This window comes from Geotrypetes seraphini, chromosome 15, assembly GCF_902459505.1.
Source record: "Geotrypetes seraphini chromosome 15, aGeoSer1.1, whole genome shotgun sequence".
Taxonomy (NCBI): Eukaryota; Metazoa; Chordata; class Amphibia; order Gymnophiona; family Dermophiidae; genus Geotrypetes; species Geotrypetes seraphini.
In genome coordinates this window covers 64,480,969-64,504,756 of record NC_047098.1, presented here as the reverse complement: position 1 = coordinate 64,504,756, position 23,788 = coordinate 64,480,969, and the positions used below count along the sequence as shown (strand labels likewise).

At 43.1% G+C, this 23,788-nt stretch overlaps 1 protein-coding gene across 2 annotated transcripts in view; it reads right to left on the bottom strand.

Moving 5' to 3' along the window:
• Nucleotides 1–20,920, bottom strand: part of TMEM132E (transmembrane protein 132E) — a 714,010-nt gene extending 693,090 nt beyond the window's left edge. For both annotated transcript variants that reach the window (XM_033921532.1, XM_033921531.1), the window contains exon 1: nt 20,337–20,920. Coding sequence is in view for 1 of the 2 variants with exons in the window: in XM_033921531.1 (XP_033777422.1) it covers nt 20,337–20,407 (71 nt within the window). In the remaining variant the exon portion in view is untranslated. The remainder of the gene's footprint in view (nt 1–20,336) is intronic.
• Nucleotides 20,921–23,788: the final 2,868 nt, after the last annotated feature.

Genomic DNA, 23,788 nt, shown 5'->3' with positions numbered 1-23,788 from the left:
TTTATACACAGTAGAGTCCATTGCGCTAAGATGCTCTAGAGTCTAGCTCACTTGGAGCCTGGAAGAAAAGGTTAGAAATATCAATACACAGCACACAAGTGAGGGAAAGAATATTTATTTAAAAAGTAAAATCCTGTTGAATGTTTAATGAGTATTTTAAAAATGCATGTCATTACAAATGTATACACTGGGAATATTTCTCAAAGGACGTCTGCTCCACAAAATCTGAATCACATGCATTGCACTGTCAGGCTCCAAAACTACCAGGAGTCTGCAAAGAGAAAGTATATTTATCATAGCCTGCTCAGCGCTCCAGGGCCAAAGTGTACCCCAGAGAACCCTACCATTAACACAGCCAGTCACAGTTCAGCAAACTGAGTAATTAGCCTTAAGCTCTAAAGGCTGCAGGAAATGTTCATTGTGGGGTTTAACACCCTAATTCTGGACATCAAAGACCAGTTTTTCACTGTCGTTCCCATTCCTTTGCTGGCTCTGTTTACAGTATGTCTCTTCACATCTGTCTCTGTCACCCCTATCTTTCTTTCTATGAATTGTCCTTTAGTTCACTGCCACTCTGGGTTCTTGCTTTTCACTGTGGAGGAAATATATTAACACTGATGACCTCACTATGTATGAATCTACAGTCCATTAATCTGTGTGAAACCTGACTTAACTCACCTTTTAACCTGCTGTTTTACTTACAGGGTGAATTTCATATGCTAGTGGAGTTCAGTAAGGTTATTTAGAGTAGGGGCCTACACACTAAAGCAGAGCCACTGGCATTGAAAAGGGAATGTCATAAGAATGTAAGACTAGTCTTACTGAGTCAGACCAATGGTCCATCAAGCCCAGTAGCCCGTTCTCACGGTGGCCAATCCAGGTCACTAGTACCTGGCCATAATCCAGGGAGTAGCAATATTCCATGCTACCGATCCGATTGCTACCAAGCAATCTTATCTTGTCTCACAAAAACACTAGATACGACTCAGTTCTCGCTAGCTATTATCTCATCTCCAGCGTCTTTCAGAAGCCCATGTGTATATATATCCCCGTTTGTTTTATCTTGCTATTGTACCAATACTTTGATTTTATGCTTCTGTTTGTAATTTCTGAGTTTCAAGGTACATGGTGCTCATTTGTAGCGAGGCATATTGATGTACTGGTGTATTGTATTAGTACTAGAGAATGACACAGTGACAAAATTCATCACCTGCAGATATACACAGCACAAATGTTGCAAGCTGCTTCTGTGACCTTAGAACCTTGATTAAAAGCAAAAAGAAGGTGGTGTCGAAAATGCTCATTTCTCTCAACTTGACATTCCATTTGAAAATTAACCAGTGCTGTGGAGTCGGAGGAAATTTCGGGTACCTGGAGTCGGAGTCTGAAGTACAAAAAAACTGAGGAGTCGGAGTCGGAACATTTATCTACTGACTCCATAGCCCTGCATTCTACCAGGAGTGTGGCTTCATCATTGGTCAAAGCGAGAACCAAGGGTGGCAACGTGGTCTTCGCTTCACACATTTGCCAAGTTCTACAGAGTGGATGTGGCTGCCAGGCAGGACTCGGCCTTTGGGTCCTTGGTCTTAAGGGCAGATGCAACAAGCCCACCCTAGCTATTTTAGGGGGATTGTTTTTGTAACCAGTTTTTATCACCTGTATAGGGTATCCTTTCTTCTGAAAACTTTTTGAGAAGTCTATAAATTTTTTTTATTTTTAGAAAACAAGTATATTTGGAACAAACGGGTCCTTTTACTAAGACGAGCTAGCCCTTTTAACGCACGCTAAAACAACTAGTACGCCTTAGTAAAAGGACCCCTTAACCTTCTACTTCTTAAAAATTGACAGTAGGGTAGATTTTCTTTGAAGGAACGATTGCAACAGCTCCTAAAGTCTAAAAACATATTGACATCAGTAGTTTTTCTATTCAGGTCGCTCTGGAAATATCCCTTCTCAAGTATCCATGGGGTCAGCTAGACTGAGAGGGCAAAAAGATGCCTATTTGCAGCCTATTTTGTAAAGGTGTCTCTACAAAAAATACTGCACAAATCCTGAAGAAATAGTACGCAGTTGCAGCTGTGTATTGTACTTCAAGTCAAGAGCTTTGTAAATGTATACTTGTACAGAATTATAATTGCATGTTTTATATAACCTGTATGTAAAAATTGCAATTCCACCCAAACACTGACTCATATACCAAACACAAGTATATGTGGTCTTGCAGTAATTTTGTAAGAGGCATAATATGAACATATATTGACATACAAGCAGAAATAACTTTATAAAATTATTCCCACAATGGCCAAGGTGTTCAATGCACCTCATATCCAAAAACATAAGTATTATGAAGATCCTTGGGGTGTTTGGGGCGCTCGGGTCCACGGCTCTGCCACTCTGCGGCTCCCTCTTTCTTGGATAGAGAGAGTTCATTCTATGACTGGAAATCAAGCCATTCCGAGTTTTCCTTTTAAAATAAACATAATCCAATTCGAGGAGAAAGCTGTACTCCTCTTTGCCTGACGGTTATAATTCACTCCCATTAATGGAAGCCCATTGCAACAGTAATTGTAATCCAAAACAGAAATAAAGATCAGCACGTAGCCATTGTAATCCACAGTCAGTGTTTTTTTTCCAACAAGTCTGTAAACTATAGTAAAGTGATCCCAAAATGCAACTGTACTCCTCAGGCCCTTTTTGCTTCCTCTGCTTAGGGGTGAGGGCAACCTGCCTCCTGCTCACAGTGTCACACTACTCACTGTGGCCTCACACTGGGTTACTAAAGGTCCGATAGTGCTGACATTCCTACATAGGTTGCAATTCATAGCCTCCAGGTTTTCTTGATAAGGGAGTACCTCCTCGATCCAGTCCATTGGCATCCCTTCCTCTCCCTCTCTGTGAGCTTTTCTGGTACCTCCCCCTTGAGCTGGTGGGTGCAGACCCAGAGGCGACTCCCTCCCTCTCCTTCCCCCAAGGAGGCACAGCATAATGGTTCCTAACCCAGGGGAATTGGGCCTATGCTCCTGGCCGCCTCCGCTGGCTGAATGGGTGAATAACTCCTCATGCTACAGGTTGAGATAACATCCCCTTCCTCGGAACTCCGTCTTTGGTCATCCTTCCTATTCCCGCGGGACTCCCAACTAAACTTACAGGGACCAGGGCTTCTCTTGTCACCCCACTTTCGCCCTGTGCTCAGGGTTGCCTCTTCATATGCATTGCACAAAGTAGCTTAAGAAGCAAGCCTGTAAGACACTAGCTCAGGGACTGTCAACCCCCTGGTGATGGAAAGCGGTATAGTACTTAAATAATTTGCTGTTATATACAATATGTCACATTTTAAGTGGGGTTTCCAGATCTAACTCAACACCAGCCAAGAAGTTATACAAGAAATTGAGTTGTTTTATTAGATAACAATAAGTTTGAACACTTATAAATTTTTCCTTTTAGTTGACAACATTTGCTTAAAGTTTGTGGTATTTGAAGATGGTACAAGTTGTTAATCTTTTGCAATAAATTACAAAGACAGTAAGATCTCAAAATTAGCCTTTAGAATTTGCTACAATTTCAATTAAATTTCAGTATTAACATAAGATATCTCACGCATTAACATAATACCTAATACAGTAATTGCTTTCTTTCTCTCAGTATTACTGCAAAATTGTATTCAGTCACTGAACTACGGCAGCTTTGCAACAAGCTTTCTCCGATAATCACAGTCCCCCCTTTACATAAGTGTAGTGCAGTTTTTAGCACTAGCGACAATAACAGCACCTACACTCACAAGAATCCTAAAAGCGTCGGAGTCATCACTGCCCTGGCTGGCGCCAAAACCTGCGCTACATTTTTGTAAAAGAGGAAGGGAGTATCAGCTAAGTAAACAAAATATTCACTCACCTTTGTACAACTTCAACTCTGTCTGTTATGAATTTGATTCTTTGTTCTCAAATTTTATGGTTTCATTTTACAAGTTTCAGCAGACTCACCGGAGGAAAACCCTGATTCTCTCTTCTGTGTGTGGGTGTTCTAACTTTTGTCAATGAGCTACGGTAATTAAGCTTGGCCATAAGCTCTTTCAAACAAAATGGTAATTAGGGGTGGAGGGGGTGGGGGGGGGTCCCATCTAACTTTCTCAGCATAAGCCCCTTTTTCTTGCTGTACATGTCTTTCTGAGGCTCACAGCTAAAAATTGTCAGCTACTGAAATGCAAGCACTCAGATACAGACTCTCAGAGTGGACCAAGTGCCGGGTTTTGAAAAGCCATCCAAACGCCCAGACATGTCCAGGTAAATCTGGACATCTGGTAACCCTACTTTTGTGATCTAACAACTTTGAATAACTTGTGTCATGTAATTACCTCACTAGTTATTTCCATCTTTAAATTTCAAGGAGAAAGGAGGCTGAGGAAGGAGTAAGACTGTGGTGCAGGGATGGGAAGGGGAACGAATGAGACAGTGGTAGGGGATAGGAAGACTAAAGAAATAGGAGTAAAAGATGGAAAGCCCCTCCCCGTGCATCATATGGTTTTGTACTGGTGGGCCTCCTAGCAGGACAGACTGAGCATTCCTCCTGCTCCAACTTCCTGGAAAGATATGGGGATTGGAGGGTTTGGGGGACCTCCAGTGGCAGGAGGGAGTGGGTAGCTCTCCTGCCTTTTGGGGGGAAGAAGGGGGGAGGGTAAGGATATTTGGGGGCAGCGTCTAATGTGGGAGTGAGCCTTTGGTGGTAGGAGGGAGTGGGCATCCCTCCTGCCTTTTTGCTGCCTGGGGGAGAGTCAGCATGGTAGGAGGGCGTGGGCATCCATCCTGACATTTTTTTTCTCACATGGGGGAGGATGAATGGGAGGAGGGAATGGACATCCCTCCTGCCGATTTTCGCTGGTGTGGGAAGGGAAGAGTGAGTCTCGGTGCCGTGTTCATTAGGAGTCAGCAGGGGCTCGGCTTTTTTCTTTTTTTAATGGGACAGATATTTTGTATGTGTAACTCACAAAATATTTGTGCCATTAAAAAACAATTTTTTAAACCCAGGCAGATCTGTCAGTACCACAGTTCTAGACCTGTCGGTTTTTTCGGATCGCTAAAACCCTTGCTTGTTTTTTTTGTGCATAGCCAAGCGATGTTAGTACATCAGTCACTTGACTAGTTTGCATGGGGTTTTAGCTAATTTGCATGGCTGGATTAGAAAATTGGTGATTGAGGGGAAAAACGTGCGGTGAACCGTTTTGGGCATCAGGTCAGCAAATGCGATTGTTGCTAAAGTTGTCAACACCGATTTAGCGACAATCGCTGGCTTTAGTATATCTGGGCCATGGTTCATACCACAAGACTGACCCCAAGATGGGAGTGCACAAGCCACAATCGATTGAGCTGGCCCTGTCACAGACACCCAAAGATATATGCCCAGATGCAAACACTTAGCAAAGGGTTATCATATGGCTTCTGAAAACGGAGGAAGGATCGAGATATCTGGGTTTTACTTCTACTGAAAGCAATGAAAGTAAGGAAGACAGATAAAGACATCTGGGCTTTACTTTCATTGAACGCAACGGAAGTAAAACCCGTATGTCTCAATCTGTCCTCCTTTTTCTGGAGCCATATGATAACCCTAACTTAGCACATATACACTTCTAACCTCAAGTTGCTGTGGTCTCTAAAACAAACCATTTGTAATCTTGTGCTGTTTTCTGTAGGAGAAAAATGCAGGTACACACAGCTAAGCCTAATATAGTGTGTCAAATTGAAAGTGTTGCACCTCTTTGTGATTCACTGCACATCAACAGACCATGAAATAGTAAGTGGTTTCTACTAGATCAGCAAGAACATTGCAAGAGAGACTGAAGGAACCAATGTCACTTTTTTTAGCTTCTGCTCTCTGGGGGATGTGTAGGGGTGCAATGTGAGAAAGAGAAAGGAATAGATGAGATGAGAGAGAGAAAGACAAGGGAGGTGGGAAAATTGGCCTGTAAAAACACTGCAAAGAAAACCTCTAAGGCTTTTGAGTACAATAAATTAATCCTAGTCAGTTTTTGGCCTTCCCAGTAAAGCTACTGTTAAGATTGCATTATTCATCCAATTCTTTCATAGGGAAGGGAAATATATGGTGTCTCATCAACCCAGACTCCTAGAATGGAACAGAGCCCCAACAGAAATCAGATGTTGCAGATATATTACCAAACCTCTCTTACCCCCAAGGACTGTGCTGAATAAAAGTCAGATAGCAGCCCAAAGGATGAAATTATAGCTATTCCCCCCCCCACCCACCCACACACACCTTTTAACAAAACCATGAAAGTGTTTTTTAGCGCAGGCCGGTGTACTGAATGCTTTGCGCTGTTCCTGACGCTCATAGAAACTCTATGAGTGCGGGGAGAAGCGCAGAGCATTCAGCGCACCAGCAGGCACTAAAAACCGTTTTCACAGTTTTGTAAAAGTGGGGCTTATTTTGGTCAGAAGAGAAAGATGATTGGAGAAGGACATTATGTTTGAGAAGATCAAAGGAACTAGGCGAAGAGGGCAAGCTACAATCATATGGCTGGACACATTGAAAATAACCATAGGGATGACACTGGAGGACCTTATTGGCCTAGCACAGAATGGATCTCTTTTTAGATCTGTAATTCAAGTCACTAGGACTCGAGCACGAGTCGATGGCACCTAACTAAACTAGGCTTTACTGCTCACAAAATATATAAGTAGAAAAGTATGACAAATGTGTGGGATTATATCTAGATGCTGAACTGATCTGGATGGAAAATGAGTGTAATGGATTGAAGTGTACGGTATTCAAACATTCCCTGCCAGCTTGGCCAAACCTACCCCGTCTCTAGGTTAACATAAAATAAAGGTTTATTTATATATAGCAAAACCTTGCAGTTCGATAACCAGAACTAACAACCCTCCCCCCAATCTCTCTCGCTTTCTCTGCTTCCCCTCACAGATGACAGATGCTATTCCCAGCAAACCTGACTCAAACCCCCCCATCATACATCGACAAAATGGTGCAGAGGAGGCGTACAGTCACTGACACAGAAGCACCAGAGCCATCATCTCGTGCACTTTTGGTCAGCTCAAGAACCAGATTCCAGTGTGATAATATAGTTAACCATTAGATGTTGCTGTAACTAGATTTCAAAGGATGGATTTTACATTGACTTCAGGGTGTTACTGTCTCATGGATAAGAGGAAGGGCAGGAAGAGACTCAGGAGCATCTTGAGAAGGCAGAAGATCATTTGGAGCAGTAGTAAGCTTCATGCCTGCAATGACTGTGGTAAGGGCATGAAAGAAGAGGGCGGTGAATTCCCCCAGAAAACTGAGGTGGTTGCAGAGGAAGATCCAGTGAGACAGGAATTAACAACTGGCATGTGTCTAGGGTAGTAACTCTGCTCACAAAGTTCAACCCTAGGTCTTGGGCTGTGGGCAAAGGAATTGTAGTCATTGGGGGAATAGAAGGGATCGTTAGGGGTTTAAGGACTCAATAGAGCGCAGCTATGTGAAACTACATATGTAGGGTTGCCAGATTTTCCGTTTGGCATGTGCCTAAATAGAATAAGAAAGTGCACACACATGATTAGCAGAATCTTTCTTTGGATTATCCAGTAGCAATAAGTCTCTATTGGCATACAAAGCACATAAAAAAGCTTTAGGAATGACAGTCTGTGGGTACCTTCTGGCTAAAAACTTTTTTCTTTAGAATTAATGCTTCACTCTTGAAATTCTCCAAACAAGAACAAATTCTACGATTATGGAAAAATTGACTTCTAGGAAGAACTGATTTCAAACTTGAATATTGACAGCTCCTATAAGCCAAAAAAATTATTTCTCTCTGCCTTATGATGTACTGTAGTATCCAAAATTGAACCCTTCCTAAGTACTGTAGTGTCCAAGAAGGCTTGTCGATCATAAGTGAACATGAACTGCAGGCGAGGATTAAGACTGTTCAACCATCCTGTAAATTGCTAAAGCTCCTCCTGTGTAGCAGTCCAAATTAAAAACATGTTATCAATGAACTATGGCCAAAATAGAATACTACAGAACTGAACAGTGGGCTATAACTATTCTTCCTCAAACTTAACAGCGGGACCTGGAGTGACCCGCTTCTACATAGCACTTTACCCCCCCTTTCCTAACACACCTTTCCGATCTCAATGATACAATACACTTCTGTTGGTAGTACCTGGCCGCAGCCCTGTTTATTGAATATTAAACATATTCATATAACATTATAACATACATAGTATATATAAATTAACAACCATAAATAACACATTAACAATAACCCATAACAATGGTATCACCATTGTGACCTGGATCCCGAGCTACCATTGGATGTAATTGGCCCCCGACCCCGCCATCTAAGCAAGGGTCCGAGGGGTGGCATGTCCCCCACATGCCCCATTATCCAGGGTCATCCGACCCACCAGGCGCAGCTCCCAGCCGGCCCACCGCTCATCCCTTGATGAGCCCATTAGCCAGTAGCTCGGGATACCGCCGTCACACCAACCCTACCTCAAACAAAAGGGCGGGCGGGCGGGCGGGAAAGCCGCTTTGGAGGACCGAACTGTTCGGGTCCTCCGAGAGCCGCCTTTTAAGCCCTCCCACCCACAATCCCCCTCGGCCGTGACGCGGACCGCCCTCCCTCGGGCACACTACCTCGCCCCCCTTCCCTGCCTCAGCTAGTCCCACGGGCGACACCGCGGGCCACCCAGTCCCGCGTTAATGTCGCCCGTCGAGACTAGCTCTTGGGGCTTTCAGAGTCATAAATAAATTAGCAATGCTAGGGGCTGCTATAATTCCTATAGCTACCCCTATAGCTGGTTGTCAAATCTAAAACAATTCCTAGTCGGCACAAAATTTGCTAGCACCATCAGAAAAGAAGTGGGAACCCGCTCAGACGGATCTCTTAAAATATCTTCCACAAACCTTTAGACTGGTATACAACGCTATCACATCCAGAGTAACCAAAATCTCCAATTATGTCAAATCGGTTACTGATTGTACATTATCTTCCTTAAGACGCGAATGGCATATCTTTAATGTAGGATTTTGCTCTCCTTATAAAAGGTTGACAGGAGCCTTTTTCTAAATTTTTGGATCATTTTTTACAGCTTTTTTGTATGGAGAGCAAAATCCTTGCAAGACTGCAGGAACTCGCAGCAGCCATTTTAGATAGCATCTCGGCATGGAGGATCACTCCAGCCCCTGTTCACTGCTGGACCACCAGGGCTTTTAAAAGGAAAAATCTGGACCCCCCCTAGACCCGCCCCCCCGCTGCCTGCTCTCATTGGGCAGGAGGACATTGCGCATGTCCAGGGAAATCCGGATGTCTGGTATGCATACTTGTTATTGATTTGTCCTTGCCATTTGCATGGCACAGACTGCAGAAGTCTGCCTGGCACTGGCCTTGTTCCCCTACTTTTGAAGTTGTCATTGAAGCCCCACTCCACCCCATCCTGATCTGTCCAGTTGTGATCCTAGAGCTGGGAGCGAAAATACAACAGGCCCTGCTCTGCTGCCAGCGGCACAATCACGCTGGAACTGAAGGCAAAAGGCACAATGGCGTCCGAGGCATTGCTGTGGGCGGGGTCCTTGGATGTTTTTGAACGCCTCGGATGCCATTGTACCTTTTCCTTCGGTTCCAGCGTAATTGTGCCACTGGCAGCAGAGCAGGGCCTGTTGTATTTTCACTCCAAACTCCAGGATTAGATGATTCACCATCTCTTCATTAACTCTCCCTCCTGAAGAAGATAACGAAACGGGGCCTTGTTGAGTGAAGATATGGTGGTGACATGAATTTGAACTGATGAAATCGAAGATCCAGCTAAGTGTATTAACTGATTGATTGACTGATGCATTTTTGAAGTATTTTTCATGAATCTTCCTATTTACTTTCCATTAATTGAAGAACGGAGACATAATGGTGATATGACATGAACTCTTTGAATTGATGAATTTATGAACCCATTAACTTACATACTTATGAATTTAAGAAGTTGGAGCCTTATTGATTGTTCCCTTCACCAATTTTTGATGATTTTTTGATATTGATTTTTGTGGGGCTTTCAAACACCTTCCCTTCCTTTTATCCCCTTATTGGATACATGTTTGCACTTTATATTTATTTAATGTTATTAATTAAATGTTTTAAAACAAGGGTAATTATGATGTACTGGGCAGGGTTTATTTACACCCTTGGGTCTGGTGCTAGTCACCTATGAATACCTGCCTGGGGCTTTTGGTCACTCGTAGGGATAATTGAGCCTGTACTGAAACCCCTTCACCTAATTTTTGAAACTTCAGTGCAATAGTCATCCTTGTATTGGGTTTAAAGGGAGAGTTTTACCAATTTTTTATAGCATAAACTACAAATCTTCAACCAGGCTCAATATTTGCAGCTCTGGTAAAGTAAACAAAGCCACTGAATCTCTCCATTTACATAATCATAATGTTTTATATATTTCAAATTTTTGTGAACAACAGTCTCTCTTCCTTTTGATGATTTGTCAAATATCACTTTATAACACATCACCTATGGCACAATGGATATAGTGCAATGTTTGTTAAAGTATTCACCACTAGTGGATTACACCCGATGTGATAAATAGTCACACGATAAAGTGTTGACGTAATTAAATGCGACAGGGATTAATTTTTGCATGATTAAATGTTCATGCAATTTAGTATTGCCATGATTAAATATCTGTGATTAAATGTCATGATTAAATATTCAAACAGCATTTTAATTACCCCAATATTGACTGAATAAATGTCACATTAGGAATCATTGAGGAAGTAAAGTTCCTAAATGAAATAAATGATTGTTTCAAGGAGCAGCTGGTTTAGGAACAACAAGAACAACTATTTTAGATCTAGTCCTTAGTGGAAAACAGGAATTCATGCAAGAAGTAACAATGTTGGATCTTCTTGGTAATAATGATCAAGACATGATCAAATTAACCACTAATAATAATAATAATTTCTATAGCGCTACCAGACGTACGCAGCACTGTACAGAATCACAAAGAAGACAGTCCATGCTCAAAGAGCTTACAAGCTAAACATACAAGACAGACAGACAAACAGGATGTCATGGATACAGTTAAAGGGAGAGGTTAATTTGCTGGCTAGATTGGAGGGCAGTGGTGAGTAGGGTTATGGATTGAAGGCTATATCAAAAAAGTGGATTTTCAGTCTGCTTTTAAACAAGGGAAGGGGCTTGGTGGACAAACTCGGGTAATTTATTCCAGGCATAGGGGACAGCTAGATGAAAGGAACAAAGCCTGAAATTGGCAGTAGAGAAGGATACAGCAAAGAGCAGCTTATCTGCAGAACGGAGTTCTCTGGGAGGTGTATAAGGCGAGAAAAGAGATATTGAGGGGCAGCAGAATGAACACACTTGTAGGTCAGCAATAGGAGTTTGAACTGTATGTGAAGGCGGATAGGGAGCCAGTGAAGTGATTTAAGGATAGGGGTGACATGAGTGTAGCGAGGTTGGTAGAAGATGAGTCATGCAGCAGAGTTTTAAACAGATTGCAGGGGAGAGAGGCAGCACTGTGGGAGGCAAGTTAGAAGTAGATTGCAGTAATCTAAACATGAGGTTACGAGAGTGTGGACAAAGGTCCAGGTAATGTGCAAGAGAGGAAGGGCAAATTTTGATGATGTTGTAGAGAGAGAAGTGACAGGCCTTAGCAGTTTGTTGGATGTGCATAGAAAATGAGAGGTCAGCATCAAAGAAGACTTCAAAGTTACAAGCAAAGGAGATTGGAACAATGACAGTATTATTTACTGAGGAGGAGAAGAGGGTTTAGGAGGAAAGAGGAGCAGCTCAGTCTTGGACATGTTTAGTTTCAGATGACAGCAGGACATCCGGGCAGCAATGTCAGCCAAACAGGCAGAGACTATTTTGAACTTTAGGTAAAATTTCAGGTGTAGCGAGGTAGATTTGGGAGTCATCAGTATATAGGTGATACTGGAAGCCATGGGAGAAGATCAGGGCATCGAGGGAAGAGGTGTAGAGAAAGAAGAGAAGAGGTCCTATGACAGAAACCTGGGGATGCCAACTGCTAGTGGGGTAGCAGCAGAAGAGGATCCACCAACACATATACTAAAGGTGCAATGGGATGGGAGAGATAGGAGGCAAACCAGGAGAGGACAGATTCGCAGAATCCAAGTGAGGATAACATATCAAGGAGTAAGCTGTGATTAACAGTATCAAAGGCAGAAGACAGGTCAAGGAGGATCAAGTAAAGGCCCTTATATCTGGCCATGAACAAGTTACTGCAGACTTTGGTGAGGGCAGTCTCTGTGGAGTTTTGGGGTTGAAAGCCAGATTGTAGAGGATCAAGAATCTGTCGAGTTAAAAGGAAGTCCAGGCAGCTATGGAGAACAGCATACTCGAGTAGCTTGGATAGGAACGGAAGAAGGGAGACAGGGCGATAGCTGGCTGAACAGGTGGGGTCTATCAAAGGTTTCCTTGAAAATCAGCTTAACCACCACATGTTTGAAGGTAGCAGGGACAGTTGCAGTGGAAATGAATAGGTTGAGAATATGGCAGATGGGAGGGATAACAGTATGTGAGATGGGGGTCAAGTAGAGGGGTGGAAATAGGGTCTGAGGGGCATGTAGGCTTGGCTGAAGACAGGGCTGACTTGACTGAAGACAGAGATTGTGCAGTTTCTTCCTCTGTGATTTCAAAGGAAAAAAAAAAAGTCAGTGGTAGTCGATGAAGGGTTGAGAGGGTGGGACCAGGTAAGGGGAGCTTCCTGAGTTGTTTAGATGAAGGATGAAGGGGTGGTGTGAGTTTGAAGGTCAGGAGGGTGGATGGTGGGTAGGGGAGAAGGATGCGACTTTGTAGTGAATTCAAGGGCAATCTTGTGAACCTTGTCATTGAAGTAATCAGCCATAGTCTGGGGAGAGAGAGGAGGGGTCGGAGGTGGGGGCGCTTTGAGGAGGGAGTTCAGCGTGGCAAAAAGACGATGGGAGTTGGAAGAAAGGGAGTTAGTTGGATGTAGTAGTCTTGCTTGATCAGTGTAAGACTGTAGATGTAAGACTGGAAAAATATGTCAATTATCTCTTGTGGAAGGAGGAAAGCCTCAGATCATGTGTCCATTTTCACATGCCAGCCCACTGGCCATTCAGCTAATGTGAAATTATTGTCCACATTAGCTGAATGGCCAGTGGGCTGGCATGTGAAAATGGTCTGAGACTTTCCTCCTTCCACAAGAGATAATTGCCATATTTTTCCAGTCTTACATCTACATTTTATGATTTTTGTAATCTTTGGTTGTTAATTTTTTGATTCTTGTTTTTAGATTGTTGTTGACCAGTGTAAGCACAGAATTAAAGGAGGTCATCATAAGTTTAAAGTGAAGAAAGTCAGCATATGTGCAAGATTTGAGCCAAAGGCGCTCAGCACAGGGAGTACAGGAACGTAAGTAACTCCAGCAGTGGGAACCTAAAGACAGTACCAGGCCGACTTCTATGATCTATTACCCAGAAATGTTAAAGAAAAGATAATTTAACCATGAATATACTGTATAATAAGTAAGACTATTGGGCAAACTGGATGGACCATTCAGGTCTTTATCTGCTGTTATTTACTATGACTTCTGTTGGTCTCTTCATTGTTCTTGTTTGTTTCTAATAAAGATGAGATTACAAGGGGATAGAACTGTCATGAGAAAAGGTTATGGCTCTTCATCTTGGATAAGAGACAGCTTAGGGGAGAGGCATCCTACCGCTGTCTAATGGACCGATTGGGAAGCAAGGTTTTTTTTTTTAATTCGATGTGGTGAACATTGCCTACAATGTAGGCATCTGGCTCACACCTACAGAACCTAATGGTTAGAGCAGCAAGTTGTGAAGGAGGGAAACCTGCAGCTCCTTGTGATTTGGGACAAATCACTTAACCCTGCCTGTCTTAGACCCAGAATTAGGGCCCCTTTTACTAAGCTGCTGTAGAAGTTTCTATCATGGCCTGGAGAGCTAAATGCACTAATGCTGCTCCAATGTTCAAAGGAATTCTATGAACGTCAGAGCATTTAGTGCCACTTGGTCCCCCATTGCCACAGGTATATTAGATTGTGAGCCCACTGGGACAGATAGGGAAAAATGCTTGAGTACCTGAATATATTCATGTAAACCATTTTGAGCTCCCCTGGGAGAATGGTATAGAAAATTGAATAAATAAAGTTCCAAAACCTTGCTCCATGGCCAAGTCAATGGCCCCAAGACAACGAAGAGAACTGTAGACCACTGTACATGATGCAGGCAATGTTTATTTCAATAAACAATTTGTTGCATCACATAGACCACCTTTTAACAGGTAAAGAGACCTGACACGGCCTGTGTTTCGATCAACACATCTTCATCCCTAAGATGGTTGAAAGAGATATGTGTTTGCAACAATTTTGCCTGATCTATGGGCTGTGGTATTTGTGGTGGCGTGTCACTGCTGTGACAGGCAAAATTGTTGTGAACACATATCTCCTTCAACCAACTTAGGGAGCCCTGATGGAGACATCTTGATCGAAACACGGAGCATGTCGGGTCCCTTTACCTGTTAAAAGGTGGTCTATTTGACATAAATTGTTTATTGAAATAAACATTGCCTGCATCTTGTACAGTGGTCTGCAGGTCTCTTCTTTGTCTTGGATTCACTGCAGACTTGTTGGAATTTGTTTCTTTGTCCAATACCAAGTCAATGGCCACCAGAGTTGCTCTTCCCTGCTGCGTAGCCAGATCTTTAACTGGACACAAAGCAAACCCTGATCAACTCCCTGCAGCACCAGTGTATGTAGGGAACGAGTGGTTTTGTTCTGTCTCCTCCTGCTGGAGGAAGGTAGATGTTGCTGGTCTGGACTGGTCTAACAAAAGATACTTTGCAATCCTCAGCTCAGTGTGCAGCAGCAATCTTAAAAACAAAGAGCTGTCAGAAAAATAGAACTGCACACAATATTCAAGCTCAATTGTAGCTTTCAAAGGCATTATATTAGTCTTCATGTTATTTTTCCATTCCTTTCTAAATAATTCCTTTTTCGAACAATGCACAGCGGAATTGGGAAAAAGTACAGAGAGCAAAAATGATAAAAAGGCTCATATGTAGAAAGGCTGAACAGATTAGGGCTCTTCAGTTTGCAGAACAGGTGACAGAGAGGAAAATGATATTTACAAATCATGAATGGGATAAGAAATGGTTATGTAACTCTTCATATTGTACAAGGACTAGGTGATCCTCCTTAAAAATAACAGATAGTGGATTTAAAACAGAGGAAGTATTTTTGCACTCAGTGAACAATGAAACTGTGGAATTTGACAGAGCCGTTGTTGAAAGGAGTTTGGATAATTTCCTACAAGAAGGGTCCATAAACTATTATTAGGCAAATAGACCTTAAATGGCTACCAGTCATCTCTGGGAAGGAACTGCATCTATTCTCTGGGACCTGCTAGGTGCTTGTGACTTGGATTGACCATTGCTGGAGACAGGATGCAGGGCTTGATGGAACTATAGCCTGGCCCAGCTTAGCATTTCTTGGGCTCATTAGGAAAATGCAAGAGCAGAGTAGAAAGATGTTTTTGTTTTTCATTTCAGAAGCAAAATAAAAGAAAACCAAAATATAGTTCATTTTTGCCTCATTTAATTTTCAGGAAACTAACCACCAGCTCTAACAATAGCACCCTTGACCCTTACCAGAAATAAAACTGCACTGGTGGTATAAATTTTCGTAATTGAAGATGAGTAGGCCTTCCCACACCTCCATTTCTGGCAGGACCAGTATGTGGGTATTTGACACACAAGGTGGAACATAGAAACATAGAAAGATGACGGCAGATAAGGGCCATATAGCCCATCAAGTCTGCCCACACTATTTACCCACCCTCTTAAGTCTTCTGACCCCTTAAGTATAATTGTAATTATACTGTCACTCTACTGACCCGCTCATTCAAGTCCTAGTGACCCTATCCCTTGGCATGACCTCGTAGGGATCCCACATGGGTATCCCATTTGTTCTTGAAGTCTGGGATGCTGCGTGCCTCGACCACCTGCACTGGAAGCTTGTTCCAATGCTCGATCACTCTCTCCGTGAAGAAGTACTTCCTGGCGTCTCCACGAAACTTCCCTCCCCTGAGTTTGAGCGGATGTCCTCTTGTGGTCGAGGGTCCCCTGAGAAGAAAGATATCATCTTCCACCTCGACCCGTCCCGTGATGTACTTAAATGTCTCAATCATGTCTCCTTCAGCCATATTCTCAGGGGCAACTCAAGGCCCTATCCCACTTCTACCCCCTATCTAGAGTTGGGCAAGAAGGCCTTAAATGTGTAAATCCCCTTAGAAATGGATGCTTTTTTAAAATCATGTTTATTAGTTGCTAACACACAATGTAATTGTAATGTAATGTAATTTATTTCTTATATACCGCTACATCCGTTAGGTTCTAAGCGGTTTACAGAAAATATACATTAAGATTAGAAATAAGAAAGGTACTTGAAAAATTCCCTTACTGTCCCGAAGGCTCACACTCTATAGTGTATGCTGAAGTGACCTCTAAATACTGTCTAATCAAGCTGAAGTTTGACACATGAGTAAGACATACCAAATGGACATAAGCAAGCCTTGTAGAGACAAGATTTGACAAGGCTGATTTTTTTTCAAGTTTTATTAAAATTTGAGGGATTGCTTAATCTTAATACAACGCGATGAACAAGTCTAAAAAACATAATACATCACACAATATGGGGAGTGTCAATAACATAGACCAATTACTAGACAAAAACAGACCCGAAAGGGAAGTGGGGGAAGAAATACAATATATGATAGTAAATGAGACTAATATGAATAAAACAATAGGGAAGGAAGCAACATCGATAAAAGATCTAGTTGAAATTAAAAGTGAAATATGATTCTAAAAAATTAGCAGTCAAAAGCATCTTTAATAAAAAGCATTTTAACTTGCTTTTAAACCTATCAATAAGACGTTCTTCCCTTATGTGTATTGGGTGGGAATTCCATAGTTGCAGAGCGACGACTGAAAAAAATACTACAGAGGACCACCCTACTGTATACCAGGGGGTGCTGAAAAATTCTCAGTCCATTCAAGACAGGAATGATGTGGAGCCATGAAACTTACAAGCTATTTCACATATTCACCCCTAAGCTCAACACACTTAGCACATTGGGGTAAATTCTCTATTACTGCGTTTAACTTAGGTGTGCTTTGGACATCCGATGTAAGTGAATAATTACGGAGTTAAGGGTCTTAATTAATGTTAATTGGGTAATTAACGACACAATGACGTCCCTATGAGGTACTTCACGAACTGACGTCTATCAAAAGCATAGTCCCGTCTCCAGCTCTGGACGTGGGCGTTCCGTGGGCGTGTCAAATGGGGACGCTAGATAGGCGCTACCTGAGCGAATGCCTGCGTCTAAATATCGTGTATTATGTAGACGTAAGAAACCCTTGTCTAACTTGGATTTCAATGCCGTTTCAACTATCGTAATTGCGGCTCTTTGTTAGACGCGAGGCAGACGTCCGCTGTGTTTTTTCATCAATAATTCCAATAGTGAGTTTGAATAGGTAATTTTCATCTTTTCTCTGTCCTAATAAATATAATGACACCATAACAATGGAACACATTATATTGCATGGATAACAAACCACATTTCTGCCCAAACAATAATATAACAACAAACATGCAGAGGCATGAAACAATACACAGCAGTATAAACTATGCAGAAGGAAAAAGAAATGCATTGACATAAGAAAAATAGCATCAAAGCAGCTTTTCTGATTTACACAAAGAAAGAAACAAAGAAAGATCCCCCCATCCCCCCCGAAATCTCCCCTACCCCCTCTACACCCTAATCCAGGGGTAGAGAACTCCGGTCCTCGAGAGCCGTATTCCAGTCGGGTTTTCTGGATTTCCCCAATGAATATGCATGAGATTTATTTGCATGCACTGCTTTCAATGCATATTCATTGGGGAAATCCTGAAAACCCGACTGGAATATGGCTCTCGAGGACTGGAGTTCCCTACCCCTGCCCTAATCTAACATTGATCCAACATCCAAACCACAACCAATCACACACATACAAGTCACCCAAGCAACCCGGGAAGTAGTGAAACTAGCAATATCCCAGTATCCAGATTGGACCTCACAAAGCATGTCTAGCAGGAACAACAGACCCATGAGGTGAAAGCAAAAAAAAAGAATATATAAGGGCTGAGAAAGAAATATCAGTACCACCAAAAAAAGGAAAACAAAACCAATAGTCAGCAGTCTAAGAAACCACTCAAAGGGGACAGAGAGACAAAAAAATGAGTCCAGAGAGCACAATATTGAGTCCATTCTATAGAAAGACAATGTTGGTCAAACTGAGCATAATCCCTCATTCTCGTCAGCCAACACCCAATTCTGCAACACAGGCCCTCTTTTACAAAGGTGCGCTAAGCGTTTTAGTGCGTGTTTAGCGCACACTAAATCAACACATGCGCTAACTGCTAACGCATCCATAGGATAACATGCATGCATTAGTGTTTAGCGTGTGATTAGCTCGTGCTAATATTTACTATGCACTAAAAAGCATAGCGCACCTTAGTAAAAGAGGGGGGGGGGGGAGACAGTCTTCTTCTCAAGAAAATAGCTGTACAGTATAGATGAACTTTTGCGCTGCAGAGGGGAGATGTTGATCCAGAGTTTGTAAGTCCCCTAGCAGCAGAGCAGCAGAGTTCCAGGTCAGCAGGTGCCCGTTCGTTTGTTCCAGCAGCCCAAAGATATCAGTCCAGAGTCAGCTTAACACAGGTGAAAAAGGTATGTATCAAAATACCCGGAGAAGTACCACTTTTGAGACAAAGAGCATCCTGCCAAAGACCCACCCGAGCCTCCCTAGATTTAGTAAGATAAGCTCTATGGAGATTACAAAATTGAGTTTCTTGAAGAGAACTGTTTTTTACCATCGTGTAAATGTTGTGAAAAACCTCCTGATTTAGTACCTGTGCCCAGTCTGCAAATGTGCAGTCCCCCCGGTATTCCCTACAAAGCAATTTAGGGAAAATGACCATTTTCACCAAGAGTCAGAGGTAAGTCGTGCCACTTTAAGCACAATTGCCCGATTTTATCGAAAGCTGGTAAGATGTTACAAGCATAAAGCTCGCTGGGATTGGAACTCAAGAGCACACCAAGATATTTAAGTTGAGACTGTGCTATACCAACCCCTAAGGTGGCCTGCCAATCACCAGGCGATGGTGTGCTCAGCAAGAGCGCTTCCATTTTATCATAATTGATTTTAAGTCCACAATTAACAACACCAACCATTTAAGATACACAATTATTAAATAATACTACAAGAGTATTAAAGTTGTATTGGTTGCACAAATAAGATGTCACCAGAATATTCAATAATGATTATAAAATGTTTCAGTTAAAAACCACTCTGAATAGACATTAGTAGTGGTATAGAAGCTTTCAATTAGCAATATTATGTCTTCCCAGCAGAACTCTAACTTCACATTTGCAAAACACTCACACTTTTGGATTCAACTCTGGAGTACTGGGGCGTGGCCAAGATAGCGGCAGATACCTGTTGAGCTGCGGGAGCTTACCTTTTTGCTGCTGTGTGTGGTTAAAACTACAGCCTCAACACCCTGAGGTTGTGGGTTCAAACCTACGTTGGGGTTCAAATCCCCAAATTACCCCAGGTACATTAGATAGACTGTGAGCCCACCAGGACAGACAGGGAAAATGCTTGAGTACCTGAATAAATTAATTGTAAACCGTTCTCAGCTCCCAGGGGAGAACAGAATAGAAAATTGAATAAAATAATAAATTATATTCCACTTTTGAAGAGAATTATGCTCATATGAAGTGGAATGAGGTTATGAAGGCCGTTCCCCCTCCAGCCAGTAACTCATCACTGGTGCAGCAAAAGATTAACTATTACACCATTGGGACTCTATTATTTCTGGAGAAGCAAACTCAGCATTGGCAGCGGAACACTTTTTTGTTTGGGGGGGGGGGGCAAGCTCCACCCCCAGACCCCGCCCCCATAATAATACTAATTGTAATACCATTTTGTACATTAATTTTTCATATATATACACACACACAATATAATCTTATTAACAATACATAATGGTAAACCACAAAAAAACTACACAAAGCACACAGATAACCCAGGTGCAAATTCAGGAGCACAAACTAAAAGTAGTAATTTAATATATACAAATGAAACCCTAAGATTCAAGACTCTGCAACCCCAGAGGAAAAGAAACACATGCATTTTTTTTCCTCAACAGTGCAACATATAGACAGCCAATATAAAGTTAAAATGAAATCATTTGCCCTACCTTTGCTGCCTGGTGATTTGGGTGCCAGACTTCTTCCTTCTCTCTGTGCCTTTAATTGCCACCTTATCCATCTGCTCTTTGCCTTTCCTTCACTTTCTGCCACCTTTATTTATTTATTTATTTATTTGTTTTCTGCATCTGGTGTTATTGATTGTGCGGTTCGTCAGCTGGGCTCGCGCTAGGCTCCAAATGCTCCCACGTGCCGTAGGCAGATGGACTGAAAAGGCAGCTTCTGGAAGTTTAGCGAGGGACTGAACGGCCCCGAGCCGTTTCGCCAGTGGAAGGGGGGGGCTCGTGCCACAAACGCTCGTTCGGACATGGAACCCTGCAACGGCAGCAACGTTCGCTTCTGCGCTACGTCCTGAGGAGGGAGGCTGCTCGCGCCGCACGTGCGCCTTCCCGCCCACCCCACGAGGCCAACGTTTCGGCGGCCAGGTGAGCTGAGCTCGCGAACGCTCTGCACTTACTCGCAACGCTTTTCAGGCGGCTCCAATCCATTCCAAACCCCAAACCCCATTCCTCCCACGTCAGCTCGCCACAGGGGAGAAGAAGCTCGTGGCTGCGCGAGACAGCGTTTCTTCTGCTGAGCGTCAAAGAGCTGGCGCGCGCGCGCGGGGCGCTGAGCGGCTTCCCTTCTCGCGAGAGCCAGCTCAGAGCCCCGCGCGCCGCTCAGCGGCGGAAGAAACGCGATTCCGAGCCTGACATGGATTGGGAGGGAAGAGGGCGGGGGGAGTGAAGGAGTGCTGCCCTCTTCAGTCCATGGCACTGCTCTATTGCCTCTATGTCTGGCAGGGGCAATGGAGCTGACCACAGTACCTCTGACGTCACAGTCATCAGCTGTGAGGGATCCCAGAAGGGGCGACACTGCAGAAGCAATAGGGTGCCATGAAAATGGAATTGGAAGCCCTGCAGCAGTGGCTGTGGACAGGGCAGGATTAATTCGTCGAGGGCCCCTAGGCACCCAAGTACACTGGCCCCCCTGCCCCGCCCCACCCCACATGCACCTAGGCAGAAACAGGATGCTGCATCAGATGGAAGCTATGGGCAAGCAGCCTTTCTTACCTGCATTGCTTTCTTGTCTTACTTTCCATCAATGAGGGGGGGGGGGTGCGTTGCCAATCAGGGTGGGGCTCGCGTTGCCAATCGATGCTGGAGGAGCCCATCACCATTTGGAAAAAACAATCTTGATGCCCTCCTTCATCAGCCCCCCCCCCCCCCAACCATTTCGGGCCCTAGGCACATGCCTACTTGGCCTATTGGTTAATCCTGCCCTTTCTGTATACCCCCCACCCCCACGGTTACCTTGGACTCCATTCGGACAGCTTTAGGCGAACTGACCTCCATGGTTAGGAAGTCTACAGAAGAGGTAACCTTTCTTGTTTCTAAACTGTGGAGGAAATTAAACTTAACTCATTAAGCAAATTCCAGCAGATTCAGGAACAAATTGATTCACTCCAGGACTTCAAATGAACAGCAATAATAGGGATAAAATAACACTTCATAGGAAGATTGAGTAGTAAATGGAAAATTATAATAGGAAGTCAAATGGATGATAAATTTCCCTAAATCCCAGGGTGTTATCCGATTTGACATACTCAAAAATTATCTTGTGGAAACTTTAGTATTTTCCTCAGACAGTATTCCTCATGTAAACAGAAGATATTATATATTACAGTCTACAAGAAATACCCAAAGGAATTTGGAGAAACAGTCTGGTCAATCTGGCCAGATAGATATGAATAATTTTTCATCCTTTTTGGAGGAATACATATCTGAGGCAATGTAGAGAACCACTTGTGATTGTTAATTTTGGGCTCCTTTTACAAAGCCGCACTAGCAGGGTTAACGCGCGTGACTTTTCATCACACGCTAACCCCCACGCTGGCCCAAACCTACCGCCTGCTCAAGAGGAGGTGGTAGCGGCTAGCGCATCCGGCAGTTTAGCGCGTGCTATTACGCACGTTAAACCTTTAGCATGGCTTAGTAAAAGGAGCCCTTTGTCTTAGAACAAGACTTGAAAGCAGTTTTAAGGATATATTTTTGTAATTTGCAATCTAATTTCCTTAGAGAAAAGCCTTTATAGGTATGCAGAAAGATACTTTATATCATGGAACTACTTTTTTTTACTAACTTACCCCAGTAAGTGCTTCGTAAAGCTTAGCGGATCTAAATATGTTATGGTTTTTCTTATAGGGGAGTTGCTCCAGGACATTTAAAAGCCTTTTTTAGATGTGAAGAGGATTATTTAATATCTGGACTGATTTATGAGATTACAGTTGGATAATGTGTTAAATTTTTGGTTTAGTACCTTGATTGATCTCCTTATCTTTCTTTGGTAACTCCCCACTGGTTACGTGGTCTAAGGAAGAATTGCATGATATATTTCTTTTCTTTATCCTGAAATAATTTTATGTTTCTGCTGTATATTATTGAAACAAGTTTAAGCTTGTGGTATTTGTAAATTCAAAATAATAATAAATAAAAAGTTGTTGTTTGTTTTTTAAATCTCTGGAGTAAACTCTTAGGGCTCATTTTACAAAGCTGTGGAAGAGGTTACAGAAATACAGAAAACAATTATTATAAGGAGAAATTGTCACATGGAAAAGAAATTACATCTTCCTTAGACCACAAGAAATGAGCAATGGGGGGGGATTCCAGTAAAATATCAAGTGTGTTCTAATCTGGCTGCAGCTTGGCCGGGCGGTGGGGAGCATCATTGTGGAGGCCGGTAACGTCGCACCCAGGTTGCGGTGGTCGGAGGCTCGCTGATCCTGAGAAGAGACATGTCTGACCCTCAGCCGCAGAGGAGCTGGGGAACCTGCAAGTGATGGGTTGCTGCTAACTTTCCCGCGCCCTACCTTCCATTACTCAAACTTTTGTGCTAGTGCCGCCCTGAGCTTGCCTGTCCTCGTCTTGCCCTGCCTGTCTTCCATGAGTGTTATGTCTGCAGTGGCAGTTTCTTTAGCAGCTGCTACAAGAGAATGCCAATCCACCCCCCCCCCTTTGTTTTGACCTCTCTTATGTAGTCTGCGCATGCATCAGGATCATTCTGCAGCAATCCATGGGGTCGCTGTGGGGCGTGCCTCCGATCACCTTAATTTGCATGAGGACATAGAAACATAGAAAATGACAGCAGAAAAGGGCTATAGCCTATCAAGTCTGCCCACTCTATTAACCCTCCCTAACTACCCTCCTAGAGATCACACTCAGGTGGCGATACCTTTACACTTCCCTCGTAGAGATCCGATGTGGGCATCCCACTTATTCTTGAAATCAGGCACGCTGTTGGCCATGATCACCTGCTCTGGGAGCTTGTTCCAATAGTCAACCACTCTCTCTGTGAAGAAATACTTCCTGGTGTCGCCATGAAATTTCCCGCCCCTGAGTTTCAGCGGATGCCCTCTTGTGGCTGAGGTTCCTTTAAGAAAGAAAATATCATCTTCCACCTCTAC